Source organism: Giraffa tippelskirchi, chromosome 2 (assembly GCF_054371585.1).
Source record: "Giraffa tippelskirchi isolate mGirTip1 chromosome 2, T2T-mGirTip1v1.2.pri, whole genome shotgun sequence".
Taxonomy (NCBI): Eukaryota; Metazoa; Chordata; class Mammalia; order Artiodactyla; family Giraffidae; genus Giraffa; species Giraffa tippelskirchi.
This window is the reverse complement of record NC_137276.1, coordinates 152,508,745-152,525,318: the sequence shown is the minus strand read 5'-3', so window position 1 is coordinate 152,525,318 and position 16,574 is coordinate 152,508,745. Positions and strand designations below refer to the sequence as shown.

At 52.7% G+C, this 16,574-nt stretch overlaps 1 protein-coding gene across 10 annotated transcripts; it reads right to left on the bottom strand.

Moving 5' to 3' along the window:
- Window positions 1–550: 550 nt before the first annotated feature.
- On the bottom strand, window positions 551–16,574 carry DVL3 (dishevelled segment polarity protein 3). 10 transcript variants are annotated; one of them, XM_081571230.1, is made up of 17 exons: window positions 12,303–12,482; window positions 11,135–11,177; window positions 10,696–10,765; window positions 10,073–10,194; window positions 9,843–9,952; window positions 9,507–9,642; window positions 9,278–9,371; window positions 8,993–9,062; window positions 8,243–8,382; window positions 7,987–8,063; window positions 7,814–7,881; window positions 7,510–7,659; window positions 6,794–6,925; window positions 6,441–6,608; window positions 3,609–3,824; window positions 3,111–3,521; window positions 551–1,671 (listed from the first exon to the last, which is right to left on the bottom strand). In XM_081571230.1, exons 4-17 carry the CDS (start codon window positions 10,117–10,119, stop codon window positions 1,538–1,540), a joined length of 1,953 nt encoding a protein of 650 aa, XP_081427356.1. In that variant the 5' UTR covers window positions 10,120–10,194; window positions 10,696–10,765; window positions 11,135–11,177; window positions 12,303–12,482; the 3' UTR covers window positions 551–1,537. The 10 variants fall into 10 exon arrangements, with proteins under 10 accessions (XP_081427356.1, XP_081427352.1, XP_081427354.1 ...); XM_081571226.1 differs by lacking the exons at window positions 11,135–11,177; window positions 12,303–12,482 and adding an exon at window positions 16,152–16,574; XM_081571228.1 differs by lacking the exons at window positions 11,135–11,177; window positions 12,303–12,482 and adding exons at window positions 5,531–5,539; window positions 16,152–16,574 and having other exon boundaries at window positions 551–3,521; window positions 6,794–6,919.

The window sequence follows — 16,574 nt, the reverse complement described above, 5'->3', positions numbered from 1 at the left end:
GGGACTGTGAGGTCCTCAAGGTCAGGACCTGTGTGTCTTCTACTGACAGGCATATATGTGGCTTGGAAAACTGCTGGCAAGTTGAGTTTAACTGGACATGGGATTTGAAATCCCTTCTTTGATGAATAATCTTCACATCCAAGGTAAGAGGAGACAGAGCCAATCCTGGCACATCGAAGGCCTGCCTGGGTCTTGCAGGAACTGAAAAACATCTGTTGGCTCTTCTCTTTCTGTAGGTAGAGATACCATGCTGTCTTCCCTAGGCAGGGCTGAGCCCATCATGAGAGGAAACAAAAGCAAGAAAGGGCAAACCTAGTTGCTAACCCTACTATTCCTAGCATTCTCTTGCTAGAAACCAGAATATGGCAGGATGAATATCTGACCTCCTACAGATCAGGGTCACAGTCTTAAGCCATTAAGTGACTGAATACAGGCACATCTAATTCCTGAACCAGCACTCAAGGCTTACTCCTACCTTTCTAGGAGCTTTGTCCTCAATACATACCCTACCTCCCTACTAATTTAGAGTAAATAATAATGATAATAGTAGTAGTAGTAATAATAATAGCTACCATTTATTGAGCACCTATTCTACTGTGTGCCAGGCACTGTGCTAGGCACTTTTCGTACAATATCTAACTTAAATCCTCACAACAACCCTGTGAGGTAGGTATTATTATCATTTTACATATGAGGAAACTGAGGCTCAGAGAGATTAAATAACTCTCTTATCACGCAACCAAAAAGTAGTAGAGTTGGGATTCAAACCCAGAATAACCTGACTCCAAATCCCAAGCTCCTGTGAACTAGAGTAGAGGCAGAGGGGAGAGGAAGGGCCAAATTCAAGAAAATTGGGAGTGGAAGGGATATGATATACTGACTAGTAAAATATGGGAAGGAATTTAAGCCCATAAATGTTTCTAGCTGGTGAGCCTATGAAGAGTGATGAACGTAACCAGGATTGGAATTCAGGAGGAACATACTTGGTGGTAGAGAGGGAAAGAGTTGAGCCCATCTGGACATGTCCAAGGAGATATCCAGTGGGTGATAAAAATACAGATCTAAAGATAAAGGGCAGTTAGGGCTGGAGATATATATTTGGGAATCACCAGCATATCAATGGCAGTTGACATCAGGATGGATCATTCTATTTTGGGAGTAAATAGAGAGGAAAGAGAAGTGGACCAATGATGGAATACAGGGACCCTGAAGGCATGAGCAATAGTGGAAGAATCCTCAAGAGAGTCAGAGGAGGAAGAGATGTACAGGAGGCAGCCCCATAGTAGTGGCTAGAGGCAACCATGGTCTGGGCTGGGAGCAAACCTAGAGCTCCCAGAAGGAAGACAAGACTGAGTTACACTTCTAACACAGCCCTCATGCACCAACCCCCCCTGGGAATATTTGTTAAATGAATGAATGCCAAAATACCCCTACCCTGGTTTACACCAAAACTTGGAGCTTAGGACTTCATCTTACTCTTGACACCCCAGGTCTAAAAATATGGAAGCCTAGGTGAGCCAGAATTTATAGAAGAGGCTCATAGAGAAAGTCGTGATTTGTTTAAATGGGAGAATAAGGTTAAGAAAAAAAAAACAAACCACAAAACTTGGCACTCTATCTGGAAGTCCCAGAAGTCCTCCTGCCCAACCTTGCTCTGAGTTATCATGATGACTGTGAAAACACAGAAGGGTGTGGGGGGCGGGGGGCAGAATGAGAACAATCTGTTAGTTGCCTGGGGTGTCTTGTGCTGAGCCCAGCCTGAGCCCAGCTTATGGGCTTTATTCAGATAGGAAGATGATGGGGACATGTGTGGGAGTTGTGAGGGCTATGAAGAGAGAAAAGTCAGGGGACCAGCCCCACAACCTGGGAGAGGACTGGGAGAGAGGGTCCAGCCCTCTGGTCAGGGACCAGCCCTGAGGCTTAAGTGAACTTGCATAGGCACATGTGTGTGTGTGTGAGAGAGAGACAGACAGACAGATAGACACAGACAGACACAGAGAGAGGGAGAAAAAGGGAGAGAGGGAATGAGAGAGCAGAGAACTCTCTGGGGAAAGGGGAACAGAGGCTCTTGTAGGTGGGTGATAGGCTAGGGTGATTCTCAGAAGTCTAGTGACTTAATATGTTTGTTGAAGTGTGGGTATAGGGGCTGAATATCCTTGGGAAGCCCTGAGGGGCGGCTGAAGCAAGGTTCCTGGTCTCCTCAGAGGCTGGGCCTCCTCTCGCTGGGGACTCACAGAAAGTCAAACAGCCCGAAATTCTTGGCTGCTCCAGGCCCAGGAAAAATTGGGGGAGGAAAAAAGAAAGAAAAGAAATGTTTCAGCCCTGAGGTGAGATGAGCCTGCTGATTAGTAGGGGTTAGAGGTCTGAAGGAACCAGCACACGGGGCAGGCATGGGGTGGGGTTAGGTTTGGGTGCAGGGCAGAGATGCTCCCTGGGATCTGCTAGCAGCTCAAGCAACTGAGGGGGCCCTCTGGGCTTCTGCTAAGGTTAAGCGCAGGCAGGGTTAGTATGGATGGTTACTGGAGGGGACTGCAGCTCTAGGGTGTAGGGCTGAGACAGTAGGTGGGGACAGTTAGGAGGAGGGGCAGATGAAGTACATCTTTTTTGGTGTCAGTATTAAGGGAAAAAATCAAGAAATTTGACATGCATGCAAGGTTAATAGAGGGATGATGCCGCTAAATGAATGGTGAAAAGGAACTGGGAGAGGGGAGGCGGGGATGAGGGGTATGCAGGTCTTCAAGGGCACCTCTGGGGTCAATTCTTGAAATATGTGTGTGGGGGGTTGGGAGAGGGTAAGGAGCAGCATTAGCTATTTGGGTCCCAGAGACATGAACCATCCTGGGAAGTCCTGCGCAGCAGTTAGTGGGCAGAGGGACAAGCTGGGGCCGGTGGCAGGTTAAGGGCTGCATTGCCGATCAGTGGGTGCACCCCCACCCTCGCTGAACCCAGCGAGCAGTTAGCGGGCCTGGATTTAGTTCCATTTATTTCCCTTTCAGGTACCAGACAAAATAAAAAAGACGGACGGAGAGAGGAACGCAGCCAGCCTGGGGCGGGGTAAGATGGTAGTGGGGTAGGGGGCCCTGCTCACATCACATCCACAAAGAACTCACTGGGGTTTCCCATGGCCATGCGGAAGGACTGTCTGCTGGCGGTCAGTTCGGGGGGCACAGAGGCCAGGTCGCGGCCCGGAGGGGCTCCCGGGGGCCCCATGGCCGCGGGCGGTGGGGGCATCATCAACATGGGGGGCCCGTAGAGAGGGGGCACCCCAGGGGGGCCGTAGCTTGGGTGCGTGTGATGGCTGCGCAGGCTGCTGGCCAGCGAGTGGTGGCTGCGGTGGCTGTGCTCGCTGGCGGCGGGACCCGAGCGCTCGCTGGGTGCCCGCTCCCGCGGCCCCCGCAGGCTGCTGCGGGTAGTGTGGTCCGATTCGCTGCCGCTGCCGCCCGACTTCGAGTCCCCGGCTTTAGGGTCCTTTTCCTTCCGCCGGTCGCTGCCGCTACGATTGGAGCCACTGCTCCGGCTGCCTGCAGGGGACAGGCAGGGACGGGGTGGGAGACACTCAGAGCTTGCGGAGGAAGCCTGGGGCTCGCCCGTGGCCCTCTCCTCATTACCTTCACTGTGCTGACTGCTGGCGCTGCCCCCGCCATAACTGTACCCCAGCTCTGGGAAGCCTGGGTGTGGATTGTAGGGGTGTGGGGGCGGCGGATACTGGTAAGGGAAAGCCATGGGCCAAGGGGCGGCCCCTGGGTGCGGCAGAGGGGCCAGCGTGTCCTGGTCGGAGGCACCGCTGGAGCCGTCGTGATCGTGGAGGGAGAGGTTGGCCATGTCTGTGGAGGGAAGCAGAGGACTCATGAGCCGGGTCTGTCCCATGCCTCCGCACCCTTAGTCAGCAGAAAGATCCCCAGCCTAGGTTGGGTGGATGTGCTTGGGAAGACAGCGACAGCAGTGGCTGCCAGAATGGGAGGAGGGATAGGCCAGAGATCTCTCACTCCTTCAGACCCCCTCTGCCACCCTCCAGAGGTGGTAGGAAGGGAGACCCTGCAGAGACAGGCCCAGAGAAAACCGTCCCTTGGAAGGTCCCGAGTCACCACTTCAGATGGTCAGATGCCCAGTTTCTCCTGCTTCCTCAGTGGGCTGGAAGAAGGGGCAAAATTCTTATTTGGCAATTTTCTCCTCAGTTGGCTTTGAGGGTAAAAGGTAGGGAGGGGAGTATGGGAGGCTGAAATACCAGATAGCCACCAGGTGTTGCCCACCTGCTCTTTATCAGGCACAATACAAAGCACTTCATCTCATGCAAATGTTACCACAACCCTATGAGGAAGGTATGTTTAGTCACATTTTTTTTCTTCCAGATGAGGACAGTGAAGTCCAGGGAGGTTAAATGACCAGCCAGAAGAGGTCAGCCCAAACTGTAGAAGCTCAGAGTTGCTAACTTTACCTTTCCAGGTGAGGGCATTAGTAAGAAAGAAGAAAGGAGTAGTTTGGGGAAAGTTTGGGGAAATTTAGGTGAAATTTTGCCCTCCTCACTCACTCAGGACTAAAATCACACCCCATCTGTACCAGGTCCCAGAGCTCTGAGAGAGCTGCAGTTGCCCTAGGGGCCAGTTGTTGGATCCAGACTGAGCCCTTTGATCCCAGCCCTTAAGGGAGCTGACCCAAACTTATATGGGAGGAGGAGTCAGGAGAGGGAGCTGAGGCAGCCTATGAAGTCTACCAGCCAAACCATCCATGGGTCAAGGCCAGTAGCTAGCATGAGTGGTGGTGGTGGTTAAGAAGCAGGCAGCTGACTTGGTGACTACTTCAGCCACCAGGCTGTCGTCCCGTGGGCAGTGACTGTGTGCTCCTGGGCTACCCAAGTCCCCAGCTCTTCCCTTTGAGCTTGCCATATTACCAGCTGAGGAGACCTCTGCCAGTACAAAGGAAAAGGCCTGTTCTGTCAGCATCTCCCTGAGCTCAGCTTCTGGTGACTTGGTCCATGGGTAGAAGACCAGAATGCCCCCGGGATGGAACAGTGTCTCTGAGCAAAAGCCACAGCTATCCTGAGAAGCTTTATGTACCTCTGAAGGTTTGGGGCCAGGGCTGCCTTCCCTAAATGATGATAATAATAACTATATTTGATTGAGTCTAAGGAGTCACTGATTATAAGGTGCACTACAATTTCAGATATTGAAATGTGAAAAATGTTCTTAGAATCAATTAAATATATGATAAATGGGTAAGCTTTTTTTTTTAGAGCAATTACTGTGGGCCAAACATGGCGCTAAAAGCATTATATACATTAGCTTATATCATTTTCAAAACAAACCTATGAGATAGGTTTTACTATTATCTCCACCTTACAGATCAAGAAATTGAGGCACTGAGAGGCTGTGTCACTTACTCATGTTCACACAGTAAGGGTGGAGCTAAAATTTGAAAATCAGAACTGTCTAACTCCAAAGCCTTATGCATCTATTACTCCTCCTCCTTGGGGTCATGCTAGAGCTGCTGAGGGCCAGGGACACTCCCCCCAATGCAGGGACCCGTGTTCCACAAGAACAGCCTTTCTAGTCCCTTGAACCTAATCTGAAGCAGAGGTAGAACTGGCTTCTGAGGCTGGGCTTCAGCTCCCAATCCTGAGCCTTGCTGTCCTGTTTTGAGTACTCCTTTCTCCAAGGGCTGTCCACAGGCTCTGGAAAATGGGGCTCCCCTGCAGACTTCTCCTGCTTAAGAACCCTCACTGGCTTTGTACTTTTTCACGATCAAGTCCAGATCCCTTGGTATAGCTTGCCGAGTCCTCTACAAGCTGGCCCTGTCAGCTTTTCCAGCTTCAGTGTGAGGCACAGCCCCACCTTCAGGGGTCTGAGGAGGCTGGGGACTTGAGGCCTCAGGCCAGCTCCAGTTCCTGTCTTAGTGGAATCTGCTTGGTGCTGTGAGGGTGAGCAGGCACCAAGGCTAGGAACTCTGATTGGCCTTGTTGGGGCAAAGTTTCTGCAGCACTGTACACCTAGGACAGCCCTGACGTGGTAGGAAGAACAAAGGCTCTGGAGCCAGAAAGACCTAGACTCAAGGTCTGGCTTCTCTGCTTCCAGCTGTGAAACCTGGAGTGGACTACTTAACTTATATAAGTCTTAGTTTCCCCATCTGAAAACAGAATCATCTCCCCAAGGGCTTTAGGGAGGTTGTGAGGATTGAGTGAGAGTGAGATGATGCTTTAGAAACAACCAGCATGGGGCCAGGCACAGAGCAGGCACTCAGAAAACACCAGTCCAAAGGGGCTGGGCAGGGCAGTGAAAAAGAACTGGTCTGGGCTCTGCCTCTACCACACAGAACTGTCAGGTCTTGAGGCTCCCCCAGCTCTGCTGCCCCCTAATCTGGGCTCCCTAGAGTCTGCTGCCACATCCAACCAGGGCACTCCCACTTTCAACCAGGAGACAGGGCAAGGAGGTTGGGGAGGCACGTACTGCCGCAGAGGTCACCAAAGATGTAGTAGCACTGCTCGGAGAAGGTGATCTTGTTGACAGTATGGCGGATGAAGCCGGCTTTCAGCAGGTTGCTGGCATACTTGCGGGCCTCTCGCCGGTCAGTGAAGCCTTCCACGTTGTGGTACAGCCAGTCCACCACATCTGAGCCTGAGGGCAAGGCTGCCACTTGATTGGGAGGCCCACCAGACCTGGGCTCTTCTGACCTCACAGGAGCCATGAGGCTGGTGCTGATTCCAGCTCCAAGGGGTGGCCCAAGGGAGTTCTTGGGTCCTGGCCTGCCCCACCCCACCACTTTCCACCCCGTCCTTCATCCCACCATGGGGCCCTCTCACCGATGAAAGCGTTGGGGATGGTAATCTTGAGCCACATTCGGTCACGGACCTCTAGCCCGGATTCAGGGGAGGCCATGGCTTTTACTATGGCGGCCATGTCACTGTGGATGGACAGGTGGAAGTCGTCTAGGCCTGGGGGTGGGAGGTAGAATGGTGAGGCAGAAAGAGCCTATGGAGTCAAGTACACAGGAGTTTGCATTCCAGCTCTACTGCCTAATAACATGGACCAATGTCAGGCAAATTACCAACATTTTGGACACTCAGTTTCCCCTTCTGTAAAAATAGGGACTTTAATAACTATTTTACAAGGATATTTGAAGAGAGAATTAAATAATGTAAATGAAGGTGCTAAGCCCAGTGTATAATGTGTGCTGTGATAATAGAAAGGCAGTCATTTACTTATGCCACACACTGTGATTGATGTTTTACTTGTATCCTCTCATTAAACCCCAGAAGCCTGGTAAAGTGCATATCATCAGTCCCATTTTACAAGAGGAATCTGAGGCTTACTGGGTGCTCAGTACAGGTTCAGAAGCAAACTGTTTGGTGAGGGTCAGTGTCCACTGAGGGAAACTGCAGAGTGAGGTGGCTGGAACAAACTGACTCTCCTCTCCAGCTCCCTCGGATGCTCAAGCAAGAGTCTCCAGGTGGGCCTTCAGCAGTCCCTTCCAGCTGGTCCTATGTGCTGGGCCCAGGGGTCAAGGTTGGACACTCACGCTCTGTGTCAGGGATGGAGCTGGTGATGGAGGAGCTGGTGGAGGTGATGGTGCTCAGGGAGGGGCTCATGCCGTAGGCAGGGAAGGTGCCGGTCATGGCTGCGGTGTGGGAGACCCAGGCTGCAGGGTCAATGGGCCGGATGGGCTCACCTGTTGGGGGGATGAGGAGTCAGGGACTACCAGCCCTGCCCACTGCCTGGCCCAATAGGGTAGGTGTGAGGTTCAGGGTAACACAGAAGGAAGGAGATACAGGGCACACATACGCGAAGCACCAGCTTTAGGGCCCAGTCCCCCATCCACTTACTCCTGGGCAGTGTGAAGCACCCACGTGGACTTGGGTCCCAGCACTTGGCTACAGTCAAGGTGATAGGCCTGAAAGCAAGGGTGTCCCTAAGTGAGGGCAGGATGTGTGGAGGCCAAACCAAGCCCCTTCCCTGTTAGCCAGAAATACCCTCTCCTCCCCAATGTCATCCATACCCTGGTTTGTGTACAATTTCCCGAAGTACTCGGACCGCATCATCATTACTCATGTTCTCAAAGTTGATCTCGTTTACCTGGGAAAAAGGACCAGGAGTGGAATACACAGCTGTGTTGGGGAGATGGTAGGGAAGCTGGGCAGGGAAGCTAACTTTGGTGGGCTAGGGGGTCTTCCCCATACCAAGAAGCAGGATACAGAGGGTGTGGACATTTTCCTGTCTCTATCCATACCACCACCCAGGGTGGGCAATGGTACCTGTAAGAGCATGTCTCCTGGCTCAATGCGTCCATCAGCAGCCACGGCCCCACCCTTCATGATGGAGCCTATGTAGATGCCTCCATCACCACGCTCGTTGCTTTGGCCCACAATGGAGATGCCCAAGAAGTTATACTTTTCTACAGGGAGTAATAAGAACTTGAGACAGGAACAAAGTTCCTACCCAAATTCTAAGCCCCTCATTAGGAAAGGGTAGAAAGGGACAAGAACTAACATTTATTGAACTTGAATCAGGCACTGTATTCTGCATACTCAAACATACTTTCACTTAATCCTTGTTGGCTATGAGGTAGGGACTCAATCCTGTTTTACAGAGCAGACAACTGAGGTGCAGAGAATTTGAGCGACTTTTCTAAGCCATGAAGTGGCAGAGTTAGGATTCAAATTCAGAATTAAATTCCAAAGTTGGGGCTCTTTTCACTACATCTTGCTACCTCCTAAAGAAGAGCACCAAGGGTAGAGACCAAGAATGCAAGGGCTGGAAAGTGGTAAGCAGGGAAGCATCAAAAACACTTCCTTTAGGAAGCCTTCCTGGATGCCATTCTCTGCTTCCATAGTGCTATCTCTGTCATAGCTCTGATCGTGAGATACTGAATGGATCAGTGTATGTAGCAGTTTATGCTTATGAAAGAGAGCTCCTTGAGGGAAGGGAACATATCGTGTGTCTCTCTGCACTCCCAGTGTCTGGCACATAGCAGGTGCTGGAGAGTGTCATTTCACGAGACTCACCCATGTTGAGAGTGACGGTGATGATGTTGAGTGACATGGTGGAGTCCGTGATGCTGCTGAAGGATGAAGACTGGAATAGACAGAGGCCCTGAGCAGCAGGCAGGGGTGGCAGGAACTCACTGCTCCCACTGAGCTCTTCCTCAAGGCTAGCCCTCAGCACCACCTCCCCTTTAGGATGCTATACCCTGACCCAAGGGGAGGGATCGAGGGAAGCACAAACTCTCGTCTTGCTGGGGGCAGGGGGGCTCGGTCTGCTCCACCCACCCCAGCATCTTGGCCCCATACCCGTTCAATCCGGGAAACCTTCTGCTTCCGCCGCCGCCGCTTGTGTCTTCTCATCAGGCGTGAGGCGCTGCTCTGCTCTGTGGAGCTGCTGAACCTGTGGGGCCCACAGTCGTTCCCCACCAGGCTGGCCCAGCCCTATCCCATAAGAGGCATCGCAGGGCCCGGGTCCCCACCACAAAGCCCACATCCCGCCCAGGGACCCAGCATCCTCAGGAAACCAAAGCCCCACCTGCTGGTGGAGTCATCCTCATCTGAATCAAAGAAGCTGGTGGTCTCCAACTCGCTGCTCATCAGGGTGGAGGAGCTGTCATAACCCCCTGGCTCTCGTCGCCGCTCCCCCTTGGCAGTTCCATTCAGCCGAGTTGCTGCAGGGGATGGAGGCAGCTGGGCTCACAGTGCTTGATGAAGGAGAGAAGGAGGCAAGAGGGACGAGCCGGGGGCTGTACTGGGGCCAGGTCTATCCAGAGCTCAGGAAGGAAGGCGGAGAGGTGGGTAGCTCTCTAGAGTGGAAGGGGCAGGGAGAGATGCTGGGGGTGGGGAAGGTGTGTGTTTAGGGAGGACGCACTGTGCTCTGGGCCGTCCCTCCGGCGTGGCCGCTCTCGCTGGGCAGACACCAAGGAGTCAGTCTCTGTGTCGTTGTCCAGGTTCTCCTGGCTGCCCCCACCAGCATGAGGGCTGTAGGGAAGAGAGGACTTGGTGGGGGAGGGCGCAGGCTGGGGGCTCCCTCCCCCAGCCCTGAGCTGAGCTGAGGCAGCCCTCCCCCAGGGGCTCTCCCCACCCTCGGGTCACACTCACTGGAAGGATGGGGGCCGGGAATCGCCGATGCCTCCCGTGCGCTCCATGGGCGGTGGCAATTCTGCTGGGCTGTCAGCACAGAAGGGCGCTGGTTCTGGGTGTGAGCCTTCAGCCGACACCAGCTGATGGGGAGAAGATGCATGGGTACTGGGGCGCAGAGGCCCCAGGGAAAGGGGGCTAGCTGGCTTCTGGCAGGGCATGAAGACTTGGGAAGAATGAAGCAGGGGACATGGGGGAGGAAGAGGCGGGACTGTGCAAGGTCAGCTGAGACAACTAGGAGGCTGAAACGCATGGGCTGGTGAAATGGAATGGGGGCAGAGAACAAGGGTCAGAAGTCCAAGGTAGAGGTCGGCAAGTGACAGAAGGAAACCTGATAAGTGCCACAAAGGACATAGGAGACGTTTTTTGTCTCCAGTGTGTACTTCTGTCTCTTTCTTTCCCCCCTTCCCACCGCTCTCCCACTTTTCACCAAGGCTATAGAATCTGGAGTGAGAGAGTTCAGTTAGAAAACACAAGGAAGATGCAGATACTGAAGCATCAAACCACGGTCTCAGCAATGCTTTCCCTCCATCCAGCTCACTGCAGGAATGCAGGTGGAGAGAGGGTTGAGGCGAGCTCCTTACCCAGGACACCACCCGGCCATTGAAGCAGGGCAGCTTGGCATTGTCGTCCGAGATCTCCTCCTTCACCACTCTGCAGGGAAAGGAGGGTGTCAGAGTGAGCTTTCTGGGGTGGGAAATACAACCCCAACTCTCAGGGGCTCCTCTACCCTGAACTGGGAATCAAACCACCAGCATAAGCCTGTTCAAATGGGAGCAGAGGTGGGGTGACCCAGGAACAGTTCTTTATTACTACCAGAAAGACACTAGCCATGCCCAGGCCAGCTGCCTTCCTAGGGCATCCTCTTGACCATCAAGTGACTGCAAATTACACTTGATAAATCACTGTCCCCAATGAGTGCAGTCACCCCTAGAATCTCAAGAGCTGTACTCATCCCCCAACATGGCTCTCCTGTGCTAGATTTTATCTTTCCCTCTGACCCTAAATTAGGAAAAAACACACCCTTATCACTGTTCTCTTCTCAGTTGGGAATCCTGATATTCTTCTGGGACATGTGGATGAGGAATTGAAGGAAATTAGGAAAGAGAAGGGGAAAAGGCATTTACCAAACATCCCCCACTGCCACTATGACACTGGTAACAACTGCCTTCATTTACTGAGCATGTACTATGGGTCAAGCACTAAGCTAAGCAGTTTACTAGTATCACTTCATTTAATATTCTCAGCAATGCTGTAAAATAGATACAGATGGGGAAACCAAGGCTCGGTAGGTTCAGAAATTCACCTACAGTCACACAATTAATAAGTGAAGAGCTGGAATTTGAATCCTGGTCAGCCCGATTCCAAAGCCTTTATTCTTATCTATTATACCATCTTATCCCCCTATAGTTAGAAAGTATAATCTTCACATTAGCCTCACTGTATAGACAATATGATCTTGATTTTATGAATAAGGAAATAGAAAGCATCAGAAACTTGTTCAAGGTTACAGAGCTAGATGTCAGGGCTGGAATTCCACTCCAAGCTCGTCTGACTCCAAAGCCTATATTCTTCCCAGGGTATTTCACATTATTTCCTGTACAGTGATGGAGGTGATGTGGGTCTGTGTGGAGGATGGGGGTGTGGGGGACAGTGATGCGGGGCATAGGCGAGGCAGGTGGCATATAGTCTCGGGGTGCAGTTTGGCCTGGTGCATCAGTGAGGCAAGAAGTCAGATCATAACTATAGTTTGGGGCCAGGAAAGGGAACAGAAAAGCTTGACCCCCCCCCTCCCCTCCACCCCCCAACCAGACTGCATCAGACATCTCAGGAGCACAGAGCAGAAAGCTGTGATACAGGGCAAGGGGAAGACATGTGCCTGCAGCTCCAAGCTGAGAGGGAAGACAGGAAGGAGGCTGGGAAGCCCAGTCCTCCCTTGTTCTTAAAGCAGCTCCTGCCCAGAGCTAGGGACGTGCTTGGCTCCTAGTGATGCTCACATTCCTGGACTCACAGCCAAGTTAGAAGGCTGAGCATGCCCTCCTCCCTCCCATTCAGCTCTGACTCCTCCGACGTTTCCAACCCCATAGCGACCCCAAGAAAGCAGCTCAAATCATTCTGTGTAGGCTCACCACAGAAAGCCTGGAGACAGAACAGACTAGAAAACAGAGTCACAGACATAGCTCAGACCCACCAGCCAGTCTGATTGCAGGGGACCCCAAGCTTGTAGCCCCCATGGGAATTGGGGCTTAAATTGAAAGGAGGTATGTGGGCCGTGGGGCAAGGACTGTGACCTTCTCTGGAGAGGGTCTCAGCACCCCTGTGGTGGGAAACTGCTGCTGGGCCCCCACCACCCCCTCCCTCTGGAGGCCCCATCACACAGCTCCACACTACAGATGTTTCCTCTCTTTCTGGGGGTCACCGACAGGTCACCAAGGCTGTGCTGACTCACAATGATCAGCTGATCTTCAGCAGCCTTGGGGGACTTCAGACAGGCCTCCCCCTCCCACCGTGGAGCTGAATGCCTCAGGGTTCCACAGCACTTATACACTCACATACACACACATACCAAGTGGAATCAGACAAATCTGGGTTCAAATTCCAATTCTGCCACTTATTAGCCCTCCACTCTTAGAGAATTTTCTTAACTTTTCCAAGCCTTTTTTCATCCTGGCAAGTGAGATTTGTAAATGCCTGGCATAGGCCAGACATACACTAAAAACTAGTTATTAACTTTGTCAATTTTTTGCGGGATCCATACTCTCCTTCTAACTGGGTGTAAGTTTCTAAGGGCAGGGACCAAACAAATCTGCTTATCACTCATTGTTCAATCGAGTACAAAGCCTTTGCCGAGAGCCCCGTGGGCTTTACGTTTTGTGCTTGCCATTGCATGGCGCTCAAGAAGCATCAGACCTGGAACCTGCCCTGTTCTTGGAGGTTACTGACCAATGCACACAGTTCACGTGAGTATATTGCAGGTGGAAGCGATCAGAGCTGTAAGGGCAGCAGATGTGTTTACTGGACAGACATCTGCTGAGTATTACTTAATGTAGGGGTCCTGGCTACAAGCAGGGTAGGTGTAAGGATAAATAGGAATAAGTGCCGTAACTTTAAAAAGTACCAACCCAGAGAAAAGAATTTGGACCTGGAGAAGATCAGGGAAGAGAAGTACTCCAGGTAGAAGGCCCAGAGCCAGGCCAGTGGTGATGTGGAGCCGGGAGCAACACACTTAGTGGCCCACGCTATTCCTCCCACAGCTCACGGCCCCTCTAGTGGTGGTACCTTGTTCTCCCATCCACCATCTCCTCAGTGCTGAAAGTGTTTAATGTTTATTTCCATATCTCGAGTAATTTAAGAGGACCAGGCCTACCCTGAGCTTGACAAATACTTCTGGAGACTAGATGGGGGTTGGGAGTCCTCAGACTTTACACACCAGAACCTGGTGAGTGAGCCTGGAGAGCTGGAGGAGACAGCAGCCTTCCTTCCCTGACCCACTTCCCCATCTGTCAGCAGGGGTCACAGGGCCCTGCCTGACCCCTTATCATGGGGCTAGGAGAGGTGGCAGCCCTGTCACCTCCACAGTTTGCCAAGGCTCAGCATCTCCCTCAGAGAGGATGTATTTGTTAAGTGATGGTGATAATAATACCTACAGGTATGTGATTAATGCCTTAGACTTTGGAGCCAGGTTCCTAATAAGCTCTGCCACTTATTAGCTGTGTGACCTTGGATAAGGAAGTTACTTAAGTTTTCTGTGCTCTAGTTTCCTCATCTATAAACTGAAGATATTACTACCTGTTCCACAGGACTGTTAAGAGGATCTGAATGAGTAAAGATTTGAAAGTCATTTAGATCAGTGTCTGCACACTATAAGCACCATAAAAAGTTTAATAAATGAAATATAGATATATACATTCCTCAGCTATTAGTTATCTGTGACAAGATAGCCCTACCAGGTCTCCTTATCGTTAATCCCTCTGGGGATAAACAAGATCAATCTCCTCTACTTCATTTTTACCATTGTTCTCAACACTGCTAAAATGGCCTACTCTAATATTTTGCAAAAGATGGTTCAAGTTCAAGTATCATTGATGAATGCAAGATGGTTTCAGGAGTATCTGAATGAATGTTTAACTCAAGAGTTAAATATTTTTAAACATAGTTTAGAAAGAAATATAAATAGAAAATCAGACCTGTGGTTCCATATTATTGATTGGGTCAAACTAAGAGTGAGTGGACTGACAGTGGACTTAAAGATATTAAGTCAACAATGAGTAGATGTAATGGGGGCTCTCTATGACTTCAGTTAGGCCTGGCTTGACAGCAGCCTGAGGAGAGTGGGAGGTGGCCCACAGAGGTCTAGGTTTAGGAGGTGGGGGCGCTCAGCCTAGTGGATTCTGGGATGAATAGGGGGTAGAGACTCAGGCCTAACCTAGTCCCTTAAGGTACTTGGCCCCAGGCTGGCCCCACAGGACTCCAGCTGATTTTCCCCTATCCCATACCCTGAGGCAGTATCTTGGTCTTTTCTAACTCCACTCTTCCCTTACCAGACCAAGGCACCTCCCCCAGTCCCCTCACCACTCCCACCCCTTACAGATGGATCCCTCTTCACCATCTTCCAATGGGGGGTGTCTATCTCTGGACTGAAGCCAGACAATCATTACTACACCAGGAGTACTTCACCCCAAGGCAGGAACAGCAACAGAAACAAGAACAGTTAGAAGCTGCATAGTACTTCCCACTGTACAAAGCACTTTCACACATATGAGCTCATGGGCTCATCAAACCTTGAGTTCCAGGGGGAAAGGTGACATGAAAACATGCCAGGCAGAAGACAGAGAAGGTGCTGGCATCCCAGAGCCAGGAGGGCTAGGGGCCTTGGAGAGAAGCCAGGGTGATGAACACCAGGGAGAAGAATGTCTCCCCTCACTCAGCTCTGGGCCTCCACTCTAAAGAGCACTGTAGGCCTCAGGCTACGGCTGGAGAGGCGGCCTTTAGGCCTGGAGGGCCCAGGAAGGCCTTCCCCGCGGGCCTTCAGGCCCAGTGCCCAGTTACTGCGGGGCAGGCTAGTGTGGGGGCCTCCCCCTCCCCAGTCCCCTGGGAGTTGGAGGAGGGGGGGTGAGGGGATCAGCCAGGCTCCCCCTCCCAGACCAGCTGCTACAGAACCTTCCGGCTCCAACATTCCATCCCCTCTTAAAGGGGAAGTCACTGCTTCCAAACTCCGCCTGTCCAAAGCCCTGCAGCTGGGGGAAGAAGACAGCCAGGGAGGGGAGGATGAACACCTAGAGACCCTTCCTAGCCCTCCTATTCAGGCTCTGAGGCCTTTTCCAAGGTCTCCTCCTTGGCCACTATATGGAGGAAAGAGCCCCCAGTTCTGCGAGGGAATCTGCACCTGGGCTAGCAGGGACTCCTCCTTGGGGGTGAGGCGCCCTGCTCCCTGACAACATCCCCAACAGCCCACAGGGGACAGGGGAGACAGCTAAGTAAACATCAGAGCTGCAAGCCTTAGTTTACAGCCTGAGCACACCCCAGCCAATTCAAGGCCCCACAGCATAGCCCCTAGATGCTCCATACTCCAAATATGGCTCGGAGTTGTGGAGCTAAAAAGATGGAGAAGGCGAAGGCCAAGTGCCAAACATCCTGAGTCTCTGCTAGAAAGGTGGCTCCGTTGGCAGGAGGGTTGGGGACTGCGCTCTGGAATGGGGGTGGGGGTGTGTCTGTCTGTGTGGGCCGCTGGTTTCTGAGGAGGTGAGGGAGCTTGACTGGGCTGGAACTGACTGCTCTTATGGATTTGAACGTCCCCTTTAAACTAGGGGGCCAGGGTCCCAAACAAGAGGGGAAAGGGGAGCCCCTAGAGGAGCTGAAAGTCCAGCCTCTAAAAAGGCAATGGGGGCCGAATGGCCGCGTGGCCCCTAGAATCCAGAGTAGGGCTAGAAGCCAGCGTAGCAAGGTGCGGGGGGGCGGGGGGGAGGTCCAAACTGGTCGAGTGGGCCCCTAGAAGCGGAGTGGCCGGGGTCCCCCGGAGGCGAGGCGGAGCCATCCTCACCCGAAATCGTCGTCCATAGACTTGAAGAAGAACTTATAGCTGGGTCGTTGCAGAACGCCCTTAAAGTCCGCCAAGGTGACGCGCTCGGCGGGCAGGGGCAGCTTCACCAGGTACGGCGTCTCCTGCCCGTCCAGGTGGTAGATGATCTTGGTCTCGCCCATGGCTCCGGCCTCGGGCCCGGCGGCCCGCGCACTGCCTGCTTGGGAGGCCGGGCCGGGCCTCTCGGGCGGCGGCGGCGGAGCTCGGCGCGGCCCAGCGGCTCAGCCCAGCTCCGCGGCCGGCCGCGGCGCCAGCTCCCTTGTTCTCCGGCCGCTCCCGGGTCCCAGCGCCGCCTGCCGCGGTCGCGGCCGCCGCTTCCGCTCCCCACTCTCCCGGCTCGGCTGGCTACGGCGACTCTTCCGGTGGCCGCGGCCCTCCGGCTCT